General features: G+C 41.9%; 1 protein-coding gene across 5 annotated transcripts in view; it reads right to left on the bottom strand.

The window, feature by feature from the left end:
- MAP3K20 (mitogen-activated protein kinase kinase kinase 20) overlaps nucleotides 1-24,555 on the bottom strand; it is a 166,575-nt gene that overhangs the window by 19,327 nt on the left and 122,693 nt on the right. For 3 of the 5 annotated variants that reach the window (XM_059928113.1, XM_059928115.1, XM_059928112.1), the window contains exons 12-16: nucleotides 14,266-14,310; nucleotides 12,434-12,464; nucleotides 12,197-12,336; nucleotides 8,326-8,388; nucleotides 7,259-7,351 (exon numbers count right to left, since the gene is read on the bottom strand). In XM_059928113.1, the coding sequence (XP_059784096.1) occupies nucleotides 7,259-7,351; nucleotides 8,326-8,388; nucleotides 12,197-12,336; nucleotides 12,434-12,464; nucleotides 14,266-14,310 (372 nt within the window). Of the gene's footprint in view, nucleotides 1-7,258; nucleotides 7,352-8,325; nucleotides 8,389-12,196; nucleotides 12,337-12,433; nucleotides 12,465-14,265; nucleotides 14,311-17,210; nucleotides 24,470-24,555 lie in introns of those variants that run through there. The other 2 variants (XM_059928114.1, XM_059928116.1) reach the window with 2 other exon arrangements.

Genomic DNA, 24,555 nt, shown 5'->3' with positions numbered 1-24,555 from the left:
TTACTTATTTATTTTTAAACTGTATTTGAAATTGGGGGGTACAAGGTATTCATCTTGGAGAAAAAGAATAGTAGGTCTTCCTCTTGATTTTTGAATAAATAAGAATCTATTCTATCTCAGACTGGGTTTCTTAACCAATATAGAAAGTGGTCTCGCTTACCTAATTACTGCTTAAATGTTTTTAATACTGGGAAATGGGCTGCAAATAAACTTTCACCCAGGACCCTCAAAATACAAAAACAGCTCTGCTACCTACTAAGTTCTCCTCCTACCTCCCATGTCTCCAGAAATGACTCTAAGAAATACAATTTTTGTTTCTTTTTTTTAGAAATAGAGTTTTTGGGAAAAAAACCCTAAACTGTCCTAGTTAGCAGGCCTTGTTTATTCTCAATCCAAATCCTAATGTTGATGTGGTTGTCACACATCTTTGCTTTCCTAACATAATGCTTTTAATTTCATTCCAAATAATCTGTTCTTTTACAGTTGATTATTTCCAAGATCTAATTTTTGGTTCAGAATACACAAGTCACTGTGAGTTATCAAGGCCTTCTCTCTGCAGAACTTACAGTGATTCTCAGAGACTTTTCAAAACCTGCTTCTAAAAGCAAAGATCTCTGTTATGATCAACAACTGTGCCTGTCATCATAAAGTTGCCAGTGATGGCTGTTACAACCGTTTTAAAAGGCAGTCACAAATTTAAGTTCTGTTTCTCTGTTTGTATAATTATATTCTTACTTCCTACAAACTCAAATCCTAACTTGTGATTCATACACTGTGGTCAGTGTAGCTGTATGAGCCAATAGCCACCCAAGGGGATCTAAGCCAACAATGGGTTCATTGGGAGCCTGGAACACTCTCTGAGCTAACTCCGCATTTTAATATAGCTGGAAACCAGCAATAATGTGTTTGCAATTTATTTAAACGTATGTTTCGTCAGGTATACTTCCTTGCTACTCATGATTTTGAAAAGAATTCATAATCTTGATTAAGAAGACTAAGAGTGATCCAATCCGTGCTGGAGCCAGCCCTCATGAGCTGATTGCTTTCATCTCTTCCCAACTTCAAGTTCGGTGATGTCACATTGGCAATTTGAAATTGGCCACGGTAGGAGTATTGACGACATGGAAAGCTGCAAACACTACAAGTCAAGGCTGTTTCCCCAGTTATTAGACATTTTTCTGGCAGGCCATTTCTACACATGACTATCAACCCATCAGCAAGGATGTACTGGACGCCTCTCCCAGTTTTGTTTTAGTTCCATAAGAGGCTGCCTGACCTGTTTGACGAAGCACATCGCCAACGTGAATTAGAAATCAGCAGCAAGTCATGTAGTCAAATTCTGAAGTGCATTTGCTCCTTTGCTGTCAATTAAAATTTGTATTTCTTACAGAACCCTACCACTGCAAGCTTATATACCGAGGCACACAAACACATGTGTATGTATGTGTATCTTTCCCCCCAAAAATAGTTGGTCATGGGAAATAAACTTCCCTACACTGGATTTTTCATAAACGCAAGACATATCAAAGTAAGGCAAAGCACTGCCTTTTAGTTCTTCCGAAATGTACAAAAGGTGTTGACTTTTTACTTCCTTACAAAATCCTTTGTGCCCTGTTATTTTATTCATGTTTATCTAACCATTTATAAAAACTCCACAATAGGAAAAAAAGCCCTATTTGGCAGTTTTTAATATTTATAGTGCTTTGAGAAAGGGCCTGGAGATTCAATTAAGTTTATTAAATGCCACATTTTATAAGCAATCTAATAAAGACGTACAAGCACAATAGTAAGTGGGAAGTATTTGTGAAAAGCAGCATTTATAACCTATAGCTGAAACAACTGGAGAAGCAGAACTATTGACTGAATTTCTTCGGGTGGGGAGTGGGAGAAGGGGGCCAGGTGCAACAGTGACGGGCGTCAGGAGGGAGGCGAGGGGGATGGAAAAGGCTTCCATTCCGATGGGGGCAGTTAGTGCTGCTTCCACCCCTTCCAAACGTCCCTCTTATTTTCTCTACCTGGTTCGCTTGCCCCTTCAAAACGCCTGTCGAAAGGAAATCAGAAGAGATGGTCATCTGGAGGGAGGTGGCTGGAGTCTGGGAGCCAGTCTCTAGTTAAGGGTCCACTGGAGACAGGGTGTCGTTTCCCAGGCTTCTCCCCTAAGCTCATCTCTTCTCTACAGCTGGTGACCCACTTAGAACCAAGGGAGCCCAGCTTCAATCAGGTTTCCTTGCCTCACTGGGGAGAAAAGGGACTAAGGACACGAGAGAAAAGTCTGTGACTGTCCAGCACACACAAGGAATGAACAGCTTCTCGGAGAGTTCCCTCCTAACTCTGCTTTTGAATTTTTATGACACAAAGTCTCAAAAGGATCTCGACGGGTGAGAAAACTCCTGGGTGAGTTGATAGTTTATTCCTTGGCAATTTGAGAATCAAATGTTCCTGACTGGTGAGCTTATAAGAGATATAATAATAAACTCTATGCAGCTGCATATTTCAATAAAAAAGGGTGGTCGCCACCCTGGGGAGTGCATGAAGCTGCCTGAGATTCTGGAAGCCGCTTTCCTTCTGTAGCAAGTCCAAGGCCTTAGATTACAAAATGCAAGGCACTTTCCACATGGAACAAAAATAGTGGTGGTTTAGTATTAACTGACCAAAAAAAGTGTTTGCCTTTTTATTACCAATACACCTATTTTGGGGGATGATGATACTTTTCAAAAAGAAGCAGTATGACACCATGGTTGAGCCCTTGGGCTGGACCTGCCCCTAACCAGGTAGGGACTCTGGGGGAGGAACTTTCCCTCTCCCCTCCTCAGTTTCCTCCTGGGCCTGATACAGGGGTACTGCTCCCTATGACGGTGGGTTGTAACAATTACACCAGAAAAATGTTTGCAAAGCGCTTGCCACAATGTCTGGCTGAGGTATGAAATAATAATAATTATCATAAGCATTTCAAGCCCTTCGCCCAGGAAACGTGAGCTGAGAAAGACCCAATTTCTGCCAATACCACTGTCAACTTGGAGGCTGCCTCAATGTACATTGTTATTCAAATTAATAATTAACTATACTCTTTAGAAATGGGTCAGGTAAATGGGTAAAACTCATTCTCAACTTCTTATTAATTTAAATTTTCAGGGAACCCTTTCGTCCAATTATTTCCCCTGCCAGGTTGTCTCAAAAAAGGAAAGGAAAAAGGATGTTTGTTTCATTTGTGGATGAATTCTTGAATTCCATACGGTGCTGGTGTCTGGTGAGGGCCTGGTCATCCCGAGGGGTTGGGGGTGGCAGCAGAGACTGAGATCACGGGCAGGGGGTCACGCAGGTGCTCTGGACTACTGGAGCAGACACAGGCTCCCAGACGTGAAAGGCTTTCCTGGGTCTGGTGAATCAACCTCACTTATGTGCCATAATCCGTCTAGTTGTAAAATGAGGCTAAAAAAAGAATTTAATCTGAATTCTCTGACCATAAAGGTTGACAGGTCTTTCTTACAAGGAAAGGCTTTATTTTCTACATATATTTGTATGTTTGTGGATAAGGTCACATTTCCATTGTTTCCTCTTAGTAGGCCAGTTACTGAAACAACAAACCAGTTTTAAGTGGTAGCTAACTGGTGGTCCTTTTCAGAGGCAATGGGAAAACACAGCTACTATGTGCATGATAAAGTCACTGTCATACATTATTCCCAATGGCTGCCATTAGAATATATCTTTCATTTTAATTGTAAAAGAAAAGGTGAAATGGTCAAGCAAATCTCCCTGATACACAAACTCAGGTTTGGAGAGAACTTCCAAAACCCCAGTGTTCTCGTGTAACTTATTCTAGTCATGGAGACGGGGTAAAGGCTTCATCTTTTCTGTGAAGATGGGTTTATGGGAACTCAGTTAATTGGGATTTTGAGGATGACCTTTTTTCTTGGGTTCTACCTTGAAGGGTCAAGGTAACAAGGTTTTCATGTGGGGAATTTAAATTTCAATTTAAAGCACATTTGTGAGAAGATATTTCATAATGTTAGGATATAGTCTGACATAATTGGGTAGTTTAGACCTGGACAATAATTTACTCTAGGATTATTTTGTGGAAGTTTCCAGATGACTTAAATATCTTGGGCCAGGTATGAGAGCTTAGCACATGTTTAATATATAGGTGATGATGAAGATGTAATTTCTGGTCTCAGCTCCGTCCTCTTACCCTAGGCTGGTAACACACTTTCTCTAATCAAGGATGACAATACCATGTGCCTTATGCATCTCACAGAAATGCCAAGGGGGATAAATGAGATGACATGTATGAAATAACTTGAGCTCTTCAGAAAGAAGGACTCTCTAAGCATAAGTTTTAAAACATTATATTCAGAAAATTATTTGCAAACGACCATGAGCCTCTTCGAGCCCATATTCAAAACTCATCCCTTCCAAAAAAGCTTTTCCTGGGAATTCCCTGGTGGTCAGGACTCCGCACTTTCACTGCTGAGGGCCCAGGTTCAATCCCTGGTCGGGGAAGTAAGATCCTGAGAGCCGCGCGGCGTGGCCAAAAACTTTTTAAAACTTTAAAAGAAAAGAAAAAAAAGCTTTTCCTGATTAACCTCACCCATTCCCGTCACTTCTTTATACTTTTAGCACCTTGGCGTTAGTTACATCCGCATTGTATATTTCACTTTTGATCTATTGCATTATAATGTCATCTATCCAGCTGCTCACCCTAGAAACTGGGTGCCATCCTGGTTCCTCCCTATCACCCCAACTCCAGCTAGTGACACAGTCTGATCAGTTCGGTCTGATCAGTTCCGTCTCAGTGTCCCTGGACACAGGGCACTTCCATGGCACTGCACAGCCTCAGCTCCTTGTCCCTTTTCACCTGGCTGTCTGCACTGCCCCACACAGGACTGTATCACTCTCTCCCGAGCCCTTTCCAATTCATCCTTCTCTGTGCTTTTGAGAGATCTTTTTAAAACGCAAATAGAATCCTCTCTACTCCCTGCTTAAAACGCTTCAAAGTCCTTAGCTCAGCACATAAAGCAGTTCTTTTTCTGGTCTCCAGCCACCATTCTGGCCTTAACTCTCCCCACACTATTCCACCTGCTCCATGTTAAGTCGCCCCAGAGGCAGCGATGCTTGAGTTGAGTTGTGAGGTCCTATAGAAATCAGTCCAAAGAAGAGGTGCCTGTGTTTTCCTGGCTTCTGAGCTTTTGCACATGCTGTTCCTTTTGCCTTCAATGTCTTCTCCCTACCTAATAATTCCTGATGGTTTTCAAATTTTCGTTCAAGTATCACCTCTACCACGAAGACATCAAGATCCTCTTCTGACCCCTTTCTGCATCACTTTCAGTGCTCATCCACTGTGCTTTCATTGAATGATGTGCATGATGTTGTAAAAAATGCATCATTCTGTATTAAAACCATTCATTGATCTTGTCTATTTCTTCCCATAAAATATGGGTTCCTTGCAAGGCAGTACTATACTCTTTTACTTTGCATTCTGAGCATCTAGCATTGAGCCAGACACACAGTATGTCCTCAGTAAATTTCTGCTGAGTGAATGGATGAAATTATTACTCTGCATGGGTGACCAAGGATTAGCAGATAGTCAAAAGTTGCAGTGACTTTAGGCCCTGTGGATAACCAATGACTCAAGAAGTCTATACCATCATGGTCAAAACCAGACCACTATATTTGGTCTCCAATATCATTTATAGCTTCTGATTTTTACTAACTATATATATATTTCAGTTTTCCACATTAACAAGTCATTTCTTTGTTAATTGAAAATAATTTTCTTGGTTGAGATTACTCCTGACAAGTCTTTTTCAGGAAAATTCTTCCCTCTTCTTTTACCCCCTCCAAGCCATAAAAATGTTTAAACACAGAGTACTCATAAATAAAGTGCCATAGAGTGGAGCATACCAAAGAAGGCAAATTAAAATGTGCTATTTATTTACCATCAGATGGACCTGGGGTGCCCACAGCTACAGAATCTCAGGATTGGAAGGGCCCTTGCTTATTGTTGGAGAGGAACTTACTCTCCCCTTTCTGGCAGGTGCTTCTAACAACAGGAATGAATAGACAGTGACCTGTTCACAGAGGGAAAAGAAAAGTGTTCCTATACCAGACACCTAGAGTCAGAGCAGCTTTCACTCAACCAAGTTCTGTGGCCCAAACAAGGGAGGTTAAGATTTCCATTCAGCAAGAGCATCAATATACCTGCAGTGGTGCAGGTAAAACACTCTGTCCAGTGTCCAGAAAGAGCATCTTTTGAAGACCCTGGTAAAACTAACCCCTTGCAACTATTTCCAATCATTCCCAAGTGCTGGTTTCCAGGAATGACCTGGGGTAAGCATGGTTTAATTAGTGAGGGCCGGTGGGCCAGCTGAGCCCCACCAGCTCTCCCAGAGCAACGGGCTCACGTTGTGAGGAGTTGTTTTTACAAGGTCTCTTTGCAGCATCAAAGGAAAGGTACCAATAGTGCAGTAGTTAAGAGTTTGGTTCTGGGGTCAGAGAGGCCTGCGTCAGATCCGTCTTCTGCTACTTGCTAGCCATGTAACCCTTGGACAAGTTACTTGGCCTTTCAGAGCCGTAGTCTCCTTATTTGTAAAATGGGGGAAAATAGCACCTACACCTGAGTCCTGTATGCCTGGAACACGAGTGGTCAATTAACAGACGTGATCACTATTACTGGCTATTCATAGTAATCCAAAGTAACACAAACCTATTATGATTCCAATTCATATGACACCTAGCCCACGTAATTTGCCCAGATTCTAAACATAACATAAAGTAGCAGCCTGACTGAATGAGATTTGGTCAAATGTCCTGCCACCCCATTTAGCGCTGATAATCTGGGTTTCCATTTTGCCTACAGTTCCATTCTTGCTGTTGTTCTACTCTCGATATTATAAAAGTGATTCCCCTTAAAAAACAAAGAAACTGGAATCAGGAAGCTGTGACGCCAAGAAGCATAAACAATTACTCTAGTGTCCGTGCCCCCGACCTTAACACTCCCCACTGCCCCCCACGGTTTGCAGTGCGTTTCCTTGAGGGTTTGGGTGGCCTCACACAGGGGTCTTCAGCTGAATGAGAAAGATTCCTAGATTGGCTTACAGAGGCAGCTGGCAGCCTTTCAATTAAATTCTATTTTATAAAGTCTATAAATTTACTCAGAATCATGTTACCAGCTGGTAGGGGGTATATAAAACCACAGAGTTCCAGGAGAGAAAAAGAGTAAATTAGACTGAAATTTATCCAAAGGATTTAAAATATGATTTACCTGTAGGCCAGTCCCTGGTTTCAAGTGAAAACCAAAAACAAGTTCAAGGTGCACTATTTTTTCCTCATTTTCTTCAGGTTCACCTACTGAGTCCTGAAACAGAAAACTAAGCACTGTTTATACTACATAGTGTTTTTACTTTTACTTCTCATGTAAAGGAGATGATTTCCCAGCATTAGTTTTTCCATTCTAATCTATTGCTTAATTTTTGGTTATTTTGGATTACACTACAAATTCCAGTTACTAAAAGCAAGAGAAATGACATATTAAGCCTTTGAGAACTTTGCCAAATGATTTGTCTCATGCACTACAAACTGAATGTCACCATCTTACATTTTTCACAATGCATCTTGCGTTGTGCAATTTTACCCTAGAAATGCACTTCGTCCCTGGAGATGCACAGAGACTTCACCTTGAGAGTTTCACAACACTCAAGATATTTACACCCTATTCCCAAAGAAGAATTATGCAGTTCCTAGAGCATCTGTGGATAGAGGGCCAAGCAGAGGAACAAATGAATCTTCGTGGGCTTAGAGATGGAAAACCAGAGTTGTTAGTGAATGAGAAGAGTTCTGTATATTGTTTGCAAGTATCTACTAATCTTATAACAAACTATGCCATATACCTTTAGACTATATTCAAAATAATATGTTAAATATATTAATATCTTATTCAAACAATAAAACTCCTACCCCTCAATGCAAGTGGTAATCCAGAGCTTAGCGTGTGCACTCCTTCAGCGGCTTCCATGTCGGACAAAGGTCTCCCGAGCCAGGTGGGAGGCCAGAGGTCCTCACCTACAATGTTAGCACTTATATGCCCTAGCCACTAAGGTGACATGTGTTGTTCTTATCATGACCGTATTGTTAATATTTCAACTTGCAGGGAACAAGGTTGCTCCATTTATGCACATCCTCAGCTTCACTCAAAGGGCCTTTTGTTGGACAGATATGATGAAATTTCACTTCAAACAACGGTTCCCGACATTGGCAAATTTAGGTGTGGATATGGCTGGTGCATATGTCAATAAAAGTAGCATATTCTCAGTAAGAAAAAACCTTCCTTACCTTAATTAGTGGTGGGAAGTGAAACAAGTTTAGGTAATCGTGGGTTAACTTCTCAATGGCTGACTGTAAAAAAAAAAAAAACACAAGAAACCCACGTGACTTTATTAATGATCCGATAATGCCAAGAAAGGATTAAAATTATTGTGCACATATAAAGGCATTCTTTATTTACGTAGTTCACAAAATACCTTGGGGATGTTAATATCCAACATCTATTGAGAATAAACCTGGTTGTTCAAAGTATTATAGGTAGTTTATAATTATTTAATGGAACAGGAAGATATTTTAAAGATGTTTAATCTCAGGGTAAAAAATAAATAAAACCATTCTTCAAATACCGGTAGAGTATAGTAGTGACAAGTTAATATTCTAGTGTACAGAATGCAGTTGTCACCCCGAGTAATTGTGGGAAAAACGACAAAGAACATGAATATATCACCAGAGGCTCTCATTAGGGCTGAAATCTCACTAAAGGGTTTATTGCACTGAAAGGGCTTTTCTGTGGGTTTGTGTCCAAAGCTCCCTCCCCCAGTGGAGGGCAAAGAACTCTTAAAGGAAAGGAGGACAATTTAAATTATGATTCTTGTTTATACTCATCAGGTATAATCCAGCTTTTCTGTGAACTGAGCATATCACATAGAGAGTGAAGAAGTACCGATGTGAGAAAAATTAGATGCATTTTTAAAAAAGTGAAATGAAAGCTGTTCACACATCATCCAATAATGAGCACTTATTGGATGTTAGGCTCTATTCCTTCTTCAAGGCTCCTCCACAGAGGGCTTCCAGGCTCGGGTGAGGAGAGAGCCAAGACAGGCTGAAAGGAACAACCAAGTAGCAAAGGGCAGGTGGACAGACCGTCCACTTTGCAGTTGTATAATCTACCATCTGTAGGCTGAGACTCACTCGTTGAGAAGGTGTACAGCAAGGCCCTGCCTTCCTCAGTGAGACAGCAGAGAATGGAGGGCACTTTCTCACCCTCAGGATGGGTGTGTGTGTGCGCGTGTGAAGAACAGTGACAAGGACCAGGCAGGCTCTTCCAGTCTGGAGGTCCCCTTGCAGTGTCCCATCCCGAATGGCCCAGCTTGAAGGATTCTTTATCCTCGTTGCCCTGAGAGTATTTGCAGGGTGCTCCCAGAGTTCCCATGGTAAGGTCCGTTTCCATGACCTTTTCCCCTTACTCTCTCCCTCTCATGTAAGCTTATTTGTCAGAAGTACCCAGGGCCCATATGAGTTTAAGAGAGTGTCAGCTGTGGGCCGAGCCCCCCACCCCTGCCCACCCCTGGGGTGGCCACTGTAATAGGGCCCTGGCTTTGGCAGAGGTGGAGGGCCCGCACGCCTGACTTTTGAGACCCAGCCCCCCAGGGACTGACTGTCTTTCTGTGCACACACAGACTCTTCCAGGAGGGAGTCTCCGGTCCCCGCAGATGCTGGCTACGCCCCTCCTTTGGGGCTCAGGACAGACACTCCGCTCCCAAATGCCGAGACTCTGAATTAAGAGAAGTTGTATATACATGTTTTCTCTCTTTTCTGGGATGTAAATTCCTTAAGGGCAGGATTCTTTGTTTCTTCACAGGCCCAGGGCTGTGATCGGTAGGCATCCACTGGATTTGTTGAACAATAATCAGTAAGTTTGGACATTGCTTGCTCTAATGATACCAACCACCACAGAGGGGCACTTAGGCTGTCCCGGGCTGGGTCTGGGAATATTTAAATCACCGAGGCTGTTGAGGAGCTCGCCACCGCTTTTCCTCCTGACTCCCCCTTAAGGAACGAGAGTCCTATTTCAAAGGCAGGACAGGGAAAGGGGAGTTGGGAGCGTCTTTCTGGCATCTGCTAAATGGGACAAGATTTGCCAAATCTCTCTCTTTGAACCCTGAAACTTCTCTGTACCAGAGAAAAGAATTTTTCCTACTGTAGCCCATCTAAGCCAGCGTTGCTTTTCAGGACGGATTTGCCCACAGCCGGAGGTTGAGATTAAATTATTTACCATCATTTAAGATGTATGTTTATGCATGAGGTTTCCTGCCCATCTTGTGAGAGGGAGCAGGTGGTAGGTTAAGGCTAAGCCATCATCTAAAGGGTGCTGAGGGGCTGTAAGGATGTTCCTTATGTGGATCCAGGGCCCATAGGACAGAAGTGGATGTGTTCTCTTCGGACCTCAGGGAGGATTTCCCTGAAAAAGCCTGGTATCAGTAGCTCCAACTGAGGCAAAGGGGAAAGTTGTTGGCAAGTTGGTAGAGCCTTTGTCAAGATGTGGATTTGGATAAGAAGTTGCTTTTTCTACATTTCCTTCCCTTTTTTTAAAAAAAAATATTTATTTTATTTATCTATTTATTTTCGCCATGCCGGGTCTTAGTTGCGGCCTGCGGACTCATAGTTGGTGGCATGCATGCGGGATCTAGTTCCCCGACCAGGGATCGAACCCCGGGCCCCCTGCATGGGGAGCGCAGAGTCTTACCCACTGGACCCACCAGCGAAGTCCCTACATTTCCTTCTTTATTCTATTTGTCTTCTTTCTAACCTGTGCTCACCCTTCTATCTACCCACACTGGGGTTGAGGAGGTTTGGGGAGTAAACTAGATTTCATTGTAAGGTCTCTCTTGAAACAGACCTCTGATTAATAACAAGGTGCACACAGATGCCAGCAAGTGTTATTTGGTTTGAGTAACTAAAAAGCAAAACAAAACAAAGAGACAAAAAAACAGAACTGGTTGCTAAACTACAAAAAAGCAACAACAACAAAAACAGAGGTTTACCTTTGAAAGTGTTCAAGGGACTTCCCTGGTGGCGCAGTGGTTAAGAATCCTCCTGCCAATGCAGGGGACACGGGTTCGAGCCCTGGTCCGGGAGGATCCCACATGCCATGGAGCAACTAAGCCCGTGCGCCACAACGACTGAACCCATGTGCCACAACTACTGAAGCCTGCGTGCCTAGAGCCCGTGCTACACAACAAGAGAAGCCACTGCAATGAGAAGCCCGCGCACCGCAAGGAAGAGTAGCCCCTGCTCGCCGCAACTAGAGAAAGCCCGTGCACAGCAACGAAGACCCAACGCAGCCAAATAAATAAATAAATAGATTTATTAAGAAAAAGAGAAAAGAAAGCTTTCAAGACTGAAGTGCTGGGGGGAAATGTTAGGATTTCCTGAGAAAATGAGGGATAAGAATACACATAAGGTGGTGTCTGTTCTGGGTAAAATTCGGCAGATTGCAGACTGAACACACGTTCCCATGGTTTTAGGTGCCATGGTGGCTCAGGCTTCACTCAGTCCACGGGCACGTTCTGGCATCGTTAGGGGTCCCTAATGGATATCCAGCCTCTCTGGCCTCAAAGCAAGTTGCCTCCTGCTATTGCCAGGTGGGCTGGCAGCTCTGCAGGCGCACATGGCCCGAGTGCCACACGACGCTTCTTCCCACACTGAGGCCTCTCCAGAGGCAGAGCCCTCCCGCCAGAACACCCCCTCCCCACACCCCTCCCCCGCTTACACCTCCGGGCCCTTCAGCTCTCAGCTCCATCAGAGCCTTCCCTCAGCCCAACCTCAGCTCTCCTTTGTGGCACTTCTTACAGCTGCCATGTTACTATTTTTGCATGATTAATGACTGTCTTCTCCACTAGACTAGAGACTTCCTGAGGGCACGGGGGTGCTATGCAGGTGTATCCATGTGACTTCTGCTGGACCAGGTATTAACCCTTTGTTCTGGGATTATGAAGAGGGAGTAGGGGTCCCATGGGGGCGGCAGCTAATGATCAGCTGGTATGAAGTATTTCCACACTGTGACCACCAGCTCAGCCTCTAACATGACACACGACCTGCTCCACAGTAGGAGCTCAATAAAGGTTTGCTGACTGAATGTTCTCCCTTTCTGAGGTACCTTTAAATGGATGATATGCCCCTTGGAGACGATGCCCATGTCTTTCAAGTCTTCTTCCTCGAGAAGCAGCAGTCGCTTTCCTGTAATGTTGTTTTCCTTAAACAAGTTCGCATACATGCTTATCTCCTCTGAAGTGTCACCTGAAGGGAGTGATTAGAAGACAGAATAAAATTAGACTCAGTCACATCCCAAGCAAAGTTAACTCCATGAATTAAGAAGGTAAGTTATTCCACTTGCCTTTTCTGACGAGCTGCTGAACCCAAAAATACTGTGGAAGAGAGGACATATATGGTTTTGAAGATTCATTCATGGTCAGTGGCCAGACTTAACAGTAAAACACATAGTTTTTCAATGGATTAAAGTACCTTTAATTCTTGCTCAACCACAAAGGGAAAACAGAAGACTTTCTCTTTACTGTTTTAAAACTTCAAGGTTTCAAATTGGAGACATCCTCCCTTCGGGGGTCTTGGACCCTTGAAGGACCATTGGTTTTCCTCCTTATTTGAAAGATATTTAAAAAGCCTTTCAAGAAGATTCTTACTTGTAATGCTTTTTCCATTCATGTGCCAGTGGTCCGCTGGGTTGTTGAAGGGCACTGGTTTACCCAGGAATTGTATGAGTAAGAGGGACCACACGGCAGTGGACAGAAAGATGGATAAAATGCGTCCTCTGTTCTAGGCCTGGTCATGAAGTAGCTTTGTGGCCCAAGACAAGTTAAAGTGTGGAGCTTCCTACACAGAATGAGGTTGGACCCAGCAACCTCAGTCCTTGAAGTTCCCTTGGCGTGTGTTTACCGTAGCCTCTCACACTATCCAGGTGAAGGGAGACAGAATGGGGGGGGTCACACCCAGGCCCACCACTTCTCTAGGGAGCCCTTGACCCTGGAATTTTATTTAAATGGTTTGAAAACCACTCAACCTCAGAGCAAAGACTAAAAATAGCTGTTAGAGCTCAGTGCCTTTTAAAACATTTCTTCTCAAATGAGAAGGGCCAACTTTGCAGCTGGGGATAAAGGGATTATATCCAGGCCTGTGAAGAGGCGAGCCTAAGTCCTCTGTCCTTGTTAAGCAGGGCTGGCAGGAAAGTTAGAATCACCAGGACTCAGGGAATGGGAAATAGAGGCAACTGGTGCCAGCGTACTTCCCCTGCAGAAGCCACAGAGATTAGCTTATCTGAAAGCAGTATTACTTCACCAGAAGACCAAGGGCTGGGAGGATGTAACCTGGCCCAGAAACCAGTTGAGTCTGGTAAACCTTCCAGAGCCCTTCCCAAGAGTTTCTAATAATGAGTTTGACTTTGGGGTACCTAGTCTGTTTCCTGGGGTGTGGGCCTGCTGAGGCTGGCATACAAGCTTTTTTTTTCCTTTTTCATTTAATGAAACCTTGAACTTATAAAATGGACCTGGACAAGCATAAACCCCTGAGGTCTCTGACCAAGGATTCTTGGACCTATTTTTCACTTAAGGAAACAGATACAGAGATATAACAAGCTAAGCAGGATTGTTCCTCAGGGTCTCTACCCAGACTGTAGGGTGTGGGATTTCCTTTGGACTTAACTAGTCTGTTCACATCCTCCCCCAAACATGGGGCTTCTCCGGCTCCCGCTTCAGAGAATGTCTGGGAGCTCGGGTCTATTCCTTCTTGGGAAGGTCAGAGTAAACATGGTAAAATGAACAGGGCTAAGGCACTGCCTTTACCAGTTCTTTCCCCACCATGGCTCAAGTCCATCCCTGGTCTTTTGGGAAAACTTAAGATCAATTTTTTCCCAAGTATATTCATTTAGTATCCTGGATCCCCCCTTTAACTGGTATTCATTACTGTATTCTGGAATACCTTTCAGAGCAAATAGGGAGGTGGAATCCTCTTGTAAGATTTGAAGAGATACTTGCTTTGCTCGAGGCCTTATTTTAAATCATTACTGCATTAAAAATAGAAAGACATGGAATTTGTCAACTTCTCCTACTTAACACTTTCCTAAGGCCCAAATCCCTCTCCCTGTATTTTTAACTTGTGGACAAATTTATGAACTACCTGCCCAGGTTAAATGAGGCATTAAAAGAAGCTGCTTACCACGTCCTCTTCTGTCCAAGCACCAATCTCAAAGGAAGGCAGCAGCTGCATGGGAAATATGAATGAAATGGAAAAAAAGAAGGAATATTATCACTGTCTTTTTGGTTTATCCCCACTTTTCAGTATTTTAGGGCTGCTGCTCTGGCTTGGTTCCTCCTGCAGGTGGCATTGAATGGAAACCAGTTTTCCCAACCGTTAAGGAATTTCTCAGGGTTCCAAAGATGTTGCCCACAGAAGCCAATCGACCTCTCAGTAACAGTTCATTGTGCTTGGTGAGCCGTGACAATGGGACTCTGCACATCCTGGGATTTTCCGCTCTTTGTACTTGGCACACTGAGAGTAGTTTTACCTCCCACGAGAAGGCCTTGGCAGTCAAGGAATTTCTGACGTTTGTCAGATACCAGAGCCGTCTTCTGAATTCTCAATCAACACGAAGATCGCTTGATCATTAATAAAAATTCCAAAGCAACCACTTGGTAACCAGATGTCTTACATGCTTATTTTTAGAGGGGAATTTCTAAGTGTTTAACTAAATGTCTCAGTTGCACTATATTTTTAAAACCAAATATTAGAAGGACATAAAAAATTGGAGCCGTCCTAAGGAACCCAGGTTGCAGAGTTGCTCTAATTAAAACTAAACTAACCTCCCTCCCTGGCAAGTATACAAACATGAACGACAACTTTGCAAGAGGACTCCTGCCTGCCCATTTTCAGAGCCAAAGGGCTACTCGCTTCAATATATGCTCCATGGCCACAGACTAAATAAATACCTACGAAACAGGAAGAAAATCTGTGTCTTGTGACTTGAATTAGTTTGCTATAGCCATTAGTTTTAACAAACTTAACTTGCCAGCATGGTTGGATCACTCATAAGACAACATGGCAAAGTGTCTTTCAACCCCTGTTACAAATAGTATTTTTTGTGCGGGTGAGTTGAAAAAAAAAGAAGTTGGATTTGGTTACTTTTACCATTAGTGTAAAAATCAGAGGGTGGGTGAGTTAATCCTTCTAATCTGCAGGTATTTTAAATTCACATGCTCGAAACCTTGCTAGGAAAGACATGCCCCTGCCTTCAAGGAGCTTTTTTTTTTTTTTTTAAAGGAATTCCTTTATTTTATTTATTTATTTATTTTTATTTATTTATTTTTGGCTGTGTTGGGTCTTCGTTTCCGTGCAAGGGCTTTCTCTAGTTGCGGCAGGCGGGGGCCACTCTTCATCGCGGTGCGCGGGTCTCTCACTGTCGCGGCCTCTCGTTGCGGAGCACAAGCTCCAGACGCGCAGGCTCAGTAGTTGTGGCTCACGGGCCTAGTTGCTCCGCGGCATGTGGCATCTTCCCAGACCAGGGCTCGAACCTGTGTCCCCTGCATTGGCAGGCAGATTCTCAACCACTGCGCCACCAGGGAAGCCCCAAGGAGCTTTTAATTTAAGGGGGGGGGGGGCGGTAAAGTAGGTATGGATTATACCTTGGGAGGAGTTCAAGGCCACCTTCATTTTAGTTTCCTCAGTGCCCAGCAGAGTGCCTGGCACACAATACCTGGTAAATTTCTGTTGAACAGTTTGTTGAATGAGTAAAACTGAAGGCTGTATTCACTATGATGCTAAATTCTCTGGTATAGAGGTCAATGTCTATGGCTATACCACGGAAAAGGGAGGGTTTCATAGACTAACATGGGGGATGGAAGGCATAGTGGCTTGAGCTGGCACAGCAGGGCTAGAAGAGAGGTGACTCCTGGTGAGAAGCAACAAGGCAAGACACTGGCAGTGGTGGAGGCGGGACAGGAAGGAAGGATGGGCACAGCACGTTTGCCCGACCGGAGCTCCAGATACAGTGTGCGCATGTCCAAGGATAAGGGGGAACTGCGGCCAACTCTAGGGGGCCAGGCAGAATTATTTAAAAAACCCACTAGTTACAATAAATCTGAATGCATAGAGTTTGAGACGTACAGATAAGTTGCAAGGGTATAAATCGCTACCACTCTTTATGTACTCCGCTACCCTCATGTGCTCCGATTCCCACAGGACTGCCCCTTCCCTCCTCTGAAATACATGGTGTCTGTAGTCACATGCACTCACCTGCTTTAATAATGCAGAAACGAAAGTGACTTGAGAAATAGGATCTAAAACTGAACTTGATCAAAGAAAATACATGACAAGTTTTATTTCTTCACGGGGCAGCTGGATACAGCTGCAGAAACGTCATTCGCTTTTCCCATCACAGAATCAAATGTGAAATAAGGAACTTGTCTGATTAGTTTAAGAAACAACAGACTGCTTTACAGAGACGTTTAAGGCTGCATCAAGGCTGGCTTTTAGAAGAAGTGAGGGTGTATGGAATGTTTTGATTTGTATATAATTCCCAAATGTTGTGCTGAACAAAATTGATAAGTATTTCTTGAATAAAGGTTGTAAAGGAAACAACTAATCAAAACCAACATCTTTGGTTTTCATGTCAGAAGGAGAGGAGAAGAGTTCACTTGTGCTCTGAGGATGGCTCACCAAGATGACACCCAGGGAAAGGCACTGGATTCAGTGTGAGACTTGCTCCGGCAGGATTCCTGCATGCTGCTTGCAAAGATTAGTGAGAGGAAGGCTGGAGCCAGGCACTGCTTCGAGACGGTTTGAATTTGGCAGAACAGGGGAGAAGAGTTAATATCTCCAGCCACAGAGTAGCTTCCCATTTCCTCTATGTCTGCTGTACCTTGTTAACATATCAGTGTATCTGCTATAGGGTGAGTTCTAAGCTTTTCTGTCTCTCTTTGGGGATTAAAAAAAAAATCCATCTTGTGACTGCACCATCACTTTACAAATTCATTATTTACACTCCAACTGATTTCAGGAGAGAAGCTCACACTCATGGGCATGCATGTGATAATGATTCCTTCAAAGGATGTTGGGAATCCAATCTAACAAAGCTCTGATATACACAATAACACATAACAAAGGGATTTACTGTCAAAACGTTTATTGCAAAATGGAGTCTTAAAACAAAGGAAAGCAAAGTTCACATCAAAATGAAATGTATGACACCGACTTGGATTTCTGAATACATTGTGGACTTTGTGTTGGAATATCAAATTCCAACACTGAAATCAATAACTGAGTAGTCTTACCACACAAGAGTAAAATTTAATCTTCCATACAAACATGATACAAGATTTTGGCATAGGACTTGCTCAGAATAACATTGAGATAGAATAATTGAGAAAAACGTTTTGTTAAAAAAAAAACCAATAAGGTGATAATGCCATCTATTCAAAGCTCACACTCAAAGAATATAAATATTTTCTATCACTTAGTACAAAAATTTTAAAACAGTGCAAAAGCAATATGTGCAGTGCATTGTACCTGACATTAAAAGATCTATTATTCTGCGCACAATATAAAATAGTTAATGTAGGTGCCTGAAACTCTAGCTCTGAAGTAAATAATCACATGCCAGAAAGCTCCTCACAGGCAATAGAGTGCAAACTAAGCTGGAGTCTGAGGAAACATAGCTAGTCCTCCAGCCGTCCTGGTAGACGCTCATTTCTCATCAGAGAGGCTGCATCTACAGCTATCAGGCTATGTTACAATCAAAAGAACAGGACAGATTCTTCTCTCTGGCAATGCTTAACATCTAAACAGGAAAACAGTCTTACCCCAAAGCAGCAAAAGGTACCTGATTATAGAAAAATTATGCTTTATTATGTATGCAGTATAGTAGACTGCTAGTTTCAAAAGGCAGGAACAAGTGTAGTGTATCAAAAAAAAAAGGATCAAGATTTAACTCAGAGTAAGTTTTAAAATTATCTTTCATGAAATTCTTACCACTCCAATGAAACGTCTGAAAAACAAAGTTGTGTACATCGTAGGGCCATGAGAAATCATTTTAGATCTCTCCCAAACCTTCCCCCACCCCAATTCCTTGATTTTCATGGGGATCAAGTTTGAATTCCCCAGCTGGTGTTAAACTAACGAATCTACTGCATATTAAAAATCACTGGCTAATAAAAAGAAATGAAATTGAGTTATTTGTAGTGAGGTGGATGGACCTAGAGTCTGTCATACAGAGTGAAGTAAGTCAGAAAGAGAAAAACAAATACCATATGCTAACACATATATATGGAATCTAAAGAAAAAGAAAAAAAAAAGGTTCTGAAGAACCTGGGGGCAGGACAGCAATAAAGACGCAGACGTAGAGAACGGACTTGAGGACACAGGGAGGGCGAAGGATAAGCTGGAAAAAGGCGAAAGAGTAGCATGGACATACATACACTACCAAATGTAAAATAGATAGTTAGTGGGAAGCAGCCGCATAGCACAGGGAGATCAGCTCGGTGCTTTGTGACCACCTAGAGGGGCGGGATAGGGAGGGTGGGAGGGAGACGCAAGAGGGAGGGGATATGGGGATATATGCATACATATAGCTGATTCACTTTGTTATACAGCAGAAACTAACACAACATTGTAAAGCAATTCTACTCCAATAAAGATGTTAAAAAAAAAAAAAAAATCACCAGCTAAAATCAAGCCCTCAACATCTCCAGAGCCTCAAAAACAAGTGTGCTATGTGCCTTCAACCTCTTCCCATTAGTTATTTACGTAAAATATTAAAATGTGATTTTGCTTTAAAAAAAAAAAAAAGACTATTAAGAAACGGGTCCTTTTAAGTTAACCTGGCTACTTTGTAGAATTGTAACTACTTCAGTGATATTTTTCTTTTTTATTTATTGTGGAATCAGTGTAACAGGAGAGAGACACCTTGTCCCCCCCTCCCCTGATAAATTTAGCTGTTTCATAAAGTTTCCACCAGCATTCTGAAGGGGAAAGAAACAATTTCCACAAGTGAGGATTTAAGATAAATGGCACAAATCTACACAATTCAGATTGTGTAAGTAGCTGTAATTCCGAAAATGCATCTTTTGACTCGGGTAATTCTGTTTAGGGAAAAAAAAATGAGACATGGAACTCTAAAACTGCCAGGTTTAGCTAAGTTTCCCAGTGGAGGAAAGGACAATGCTATGGGTATTTTGGAAGGAATTTTTTTATTGAGTGGGACTGCCACGTAGGATTTTGGGCACTGAGCACTAAATATGCTCCCAGACAACCAAATATATGCCCCAGCATCACCAAACACCATTCGGGTGACAACCACTAAGAGGGTGTCATCAAATTCTACATGATCCACTTTATGAGGAAAGGAAAAAAGATGAAAGAGTAGTTATATTTTCAGTTGTATGGCTCTGATAATTATTACCACAATTTGGAGTTTCAATTCTCATTGTGATTCTTCAAATTTGTTTCTTTTTTTAAAAATTAATTTTTATGGGAGTATAGTTGATTTACAATGTTGTGTTATTTTCTGCTGTACAGCAAAGTGAATCAGTTATACATATACATATATCCACTCCTTTTTTTAGATTCTTTTCCCATATAGGCCATTACAGAGTACTGAGTAGAGTTCCCTGTGCTATACAGTAGGTTCTTATTAGTTATTATCTATTTTATATTCTCTGTTTCTTTAACTCTTCTCTTTATAAATGTATATTTTTGTAAGTCAAGTATTTGGAAATAATTCCAACACCAATAATTTGCCATTTTAAAGACTGATCTGAAGAATGGATAAAGAAGATGTGGCACATGTATACAATGGAATATTACTCAGCCATAAAAAGAAACGAAATTGAGTTATTTGTAGTGAGGTGGATGGACCTAGAGTCTGTCATACAGAGTGAAGTAAGTCAGAAAGAGAAAAACAAATACTGTATGCTAACACATATATATGGACTCTAAAAAAAAAAAAAAAAGGTTCTGAAGAACCTGGGGGCAGGACAGGAATAAAGACGCAGACATAGAGAACGGACTTGAGGACACAGGAAGGGGGAAGGCTAAGCTGGGACAAAGTGAGAGAGTGGCATGGACATATATACACTACCAAATGGAAAACAGACAGCTAGTGGGAAGCAGCCGCATAGCACAGGGAGATCAGCTCGGTGCTTTGTGTCCACCTAGAGGGGTGGGATAGGGAGGGTGGGAGGGAGGGAGACGCAAGAGGGAGGGGATATGGGGATATATGTATATGTATAGTGATTCACTTTGTTATACAGCAGAAACTAACACACCATTGTAAAGCAATTATATTCCAATAAAGATGTTAAAAAAAAACAAAAAAAACTGATCTAAAAAGTGAATTAAAAGCTGTATAATTAACATCTTCATTAGAAATTCTGCATATGGCTAATAAATATTTCTTTTTAAACTTAATAAGGCTAATAATAGAGTCTAACGTCTTCTAAATCATCTTCATAGACCAAGTTAAACCACTTTAAGATTCTGTTTATATGATTCAGATTTCAGGGATGTTCAAAACCCTAGAGAGACACTGATTTGGAACAGAAAGTAAAATAGCCAGTGCCATATAGTAATTATCTATAGCCCAATTTTAGGTTAGAACATTTCAAGCTTATCACTGAGGTTATCAATTCTGCTGTGTCCAAAATCTCTGCAGTTTCTTGATGGCAGAGTATTGAGCTATGACCATCTCTGGAATTTCTGTGAGGAAAATGGCAGCAGTTGAGAGATTAGAGAAATATTACCTGAAGGATGGTAAACCTAGGTCTGGGTTACCTTTCTCTTTTGGCCTTATTTGGCTGCTTTTATTAATGCACCAAAACCTTATGTATAATCATAATAGATCTAATTATTATTATACATTTTTATTTAATGTAAATTTTAAAAAATGTCCATCCCATTCATTTCATACGTTTTAAATTTATTTCTGGTTATTCTCAAATGAGAGGCAAGGTTTACACCCTTTTTTTTTTTTTTTTTAAGGTTTACACTCTTACATAAGGTGCACAGATCCCAGAATCAGCCCACAGAGATTCCATAATGGGTAAGGCCTTTCCTGACCACACTTGAAAGTCCACAACACTCCCCTATGGGCCTCATCCTTCCCCGCTTCGTTTCCCAGCGTGCACTTATCAAGTGTTTACTACATGATGCATCTGTTCCATTTGTTGTCCATCTCCACTTGCGAGCCTGTAAGCTCCGCAAGTGCAGATTTTCATCTAGCTGTTCTCTAGAACGGTACCGGGCGCAAAGGAGGGGCTCAGTGAATACTGGTGGGATGGATGACTGTACCTTGGCCTGGGAAGATGTGCAACGACAGGCTGTGAACTACCTGGTCTCTGGCTCTCCTTCAGGTTACATGGCCACAGAGCCCCAGGGCATGCTGGGAAGTCAAGAGCTGAAAACCATCCCCTCTGCTCCACTCCAAGATCTTCTGCTTGAGTGGCTCGTCTTGAATCCAGGAGGACTCCTCCATGCCTGACTGCAGACAGGATGCCTATTTATGTTTGCACCTGTTTGTCACCAGCAATATACTGCGGTGTGTGTGTATCTGTGTCTATGTGTGCATAGACATAGGAAGTGTATCAGGTTGGGTATGTGGGGAACCGATCTTCTAGGGGAAACGTTTACGTCTTCTTTCTGTGTTTGCCTGGTCTGTGGGTGGTAGCAGGGCCTGCAAACACCTCAGACTAGCTAAACCTTGCCATGTGCATGGTCTTCAAAGGGCGACAGAGTAGATGGGCTCGTACAGCTTACGTTCTAAAGATGTTCTCTTTATCTTTCCTGAAAGCTATTCACTTTAACTTTCATCTCATCCTACTCAGCAAATATCACTTGAAATTGATAGTTTCATTTTCCAGGGTACGGAAACCACTTATTTTTCAGTGTCTTTTCACTGGCATAGTTAACAGTAGCTAACATTAACTGACCACTTACCATTGTCCTGGTACTGTGTTAAATGCTTTACATGTATCATTTTATTTAATCCTCACAACAATCCTTTAAGTAAGTACTATTACCATTCTCAAGTTAAAGGTGAGCAGACATACAAGTTAAATAGTTTGCCCAAGATTGCACAGCGATTTTGAATCATGATCTGACTCCAGATCCTTCTGTTTATCACTATTCTATACAGACTGGTCTACATTTCACACCCAGAACATTTTATTAGTAATTTTTCTCTAAATAAAGCTGGCACAGAGTACTGATCATTTTGTGGTATTTTTCCACCCTTAATGGGGATTGGAAGCATGTCATTCTTCAAATTCCAGGAGGCTTTTTATGATCAAATATACTTGAAAATAGTATTAGATAATATCTATGATGATATCCTTTCTTAAATCTTCTATGGGCTTCCCTGGTGGCGCAGTGGTTAAGAATCCACCTGCTAATGCAGGGGACACAGGTTTGAGCCCTGGTCTAGGAAGATCCCACATGCCGCGGAGCAACTAAGCCCGTGTGCCACAACTACTGAGCCTGCACTCTAGAGCCCGCGAGCCACAACTACTGAGCCCGCGTGCCACAGCTACTGAAACCCGTGTGCCTAGAGCCCGTGCTCCACAATGAGAGAAGCCACTGCAATGAGAAGCCTGCACACCACAACGAAGAGTAGCCCACACTCGCCACAACTAGAGAAAGCCCGTGCGCAGCAACGAAGACCCAATGCAGCCAAAAATAAAACTAAAAAAAAAAAAAAAAATCTTCCATAAAAAGAACCACCCAAAGTACTTTGGTTTAATAGTCAAATGAATGGCACTGCTTTCAAATTTAGACTCAAAAAAAAAGTCTTTTTTTGTTCTTTTGCCTTTCTGTATGTACATAACTACAAATGTTCTGTAGTTTTTTAATAAAGTGTTTTATAGTTTAAACAAGCTTTGACAATTCTGTGATAACATTCTGAGACTATCTCTCTGGCTAGCTAGGTTTTCAGAGCAGCACCTACATTTATTTCTCTTTAACACCAGCATGGCTGAGTCAGGGTTAAAAAAAAGAGAAATTTGGAAGGCTAGATCTGCTATAAAAAGGACCCTTCATTCTGCACTTTTGCCTAAGTAAGGACAGCTTATCTTTGCTATTCTTTTTATAATATTTAGTTCCGTCTTTAAAATATCTCTACATGTATTTAGAATCCAGGATTCTCATGCCCCTCTGGAAAACAAACAGACACGCATACACCCCTGCCCCCGTATTAACACTCACACTGCCTGGAAGTGTGATCCCTTACCCTCTCTTTCTCTTTGTATAAAGTATAAGCTAAGCCTTAGATGACAGTGTGCTGTTAAGAAGCTTCTAGGGCAAGCACTGGTATGAAAGTGCCACAACATCTGCTGTTGGTTTCAAGTTAGAGTATTTCTCCTGCAAACGTACTACTGAAAACATCTCTTGGGTTTTACTTTCAGTAGTTGTGCTATTAAGTATTAAAAATCCTCAGCACTTAGGTATTTCTGGAGAAGTATTTGTTACAACCTCCTTTCATTTCCATTTTTTTATTGTTGGATTTTGTAGTCACTATCAATTATTTCTGACAGTATGGTGTATTGCCATAAGGGAAAAAAACATAGTATGTTACCAGAAAATCAAGTGTCAAAGAAGAATTAGGAGTTGAGAGTGCTTGTTCAAAATGTACGTTTTTTAAAGCAACTGAATAAATCAAATCAAATCAAACTATAATGTGTTCATTTTTAAAAAGCCAGAATGTCATTAGTCAAAAAATGCTATATTACATATAGAATCACAAGTTTCTATAATCAGGCACCACATTTGCTGATTCATTGAATAGACCTTTTTGGCTTAATCCCCTGCCCCCTTTTCTGTAAGCAAAGACAAATCAAAAGTAAAATCGTAAAGAAATGACTGGCATATAAATGTGATTGGCCTAAAAATGTAGTGCTTGGTTTTCTACCTCCTTACTGGTTTTTGTACAGACTGAGATAACACGTTTCTTTTGTTTTCCCGGACATTTTCAATTGTATTACTTTGCCCTCTGCTTTCATTCACTATTGTTATCCATGTCATCATCTTCCTGATCACCGTCATCATCACCATCATCATCACCTTCTGACAAGTCAAAATCACTGAACCCCAGGGCCATGTTGACCTTCTTCCCCCTTCTCTTAGATGTAGTTTTGGAAGAATTCTGCTTGGCTTGCATGTTTATCTGCATCCCAGAATGCAGCACAGCTCCTGCTTTGTTCATTGAGAAGATATCCCCAAAGCCCATCAGCATCATGGCCTGCAGACTTTGGTTCATGCCATGGCCCTCCCCGTTACTTGCTGCTGTGATCTGACATGACATCTCTGCACTGTTTGACTCCTCTGTCTTAGATTCAAAGTAAGACTCCTCAGACATTCTTGCAGCAAGAGGCAAGAGAAGCTATCATGAGGGAAGAAAGGACAGAAGTAAAAAGAGAAATTAGGACCAATTTATATCAAGGAAACAGATACCACAAAATTAGTGGG

The sequence above is a fragment of the Balaenoptera ricei genome, chromosome 7 (genome assembly GCF_028023285.1).
Source record: "Balaenoptera ricei isolate mBalRic1 chromosome 7, mBalRic1.hap2, whole genome shotgun sequence".
In the NCBI taxonomy this organism is placed as follows: Eukaryota; Metazoa; Chordata; class Mammalia; order Artiodactyla; family Balaenopteridae; genus Balaenoptera; species Balaenoptera ricei.
This window is presented reverse-complemented; position numbering and strand designations above follow the sequence as displayed.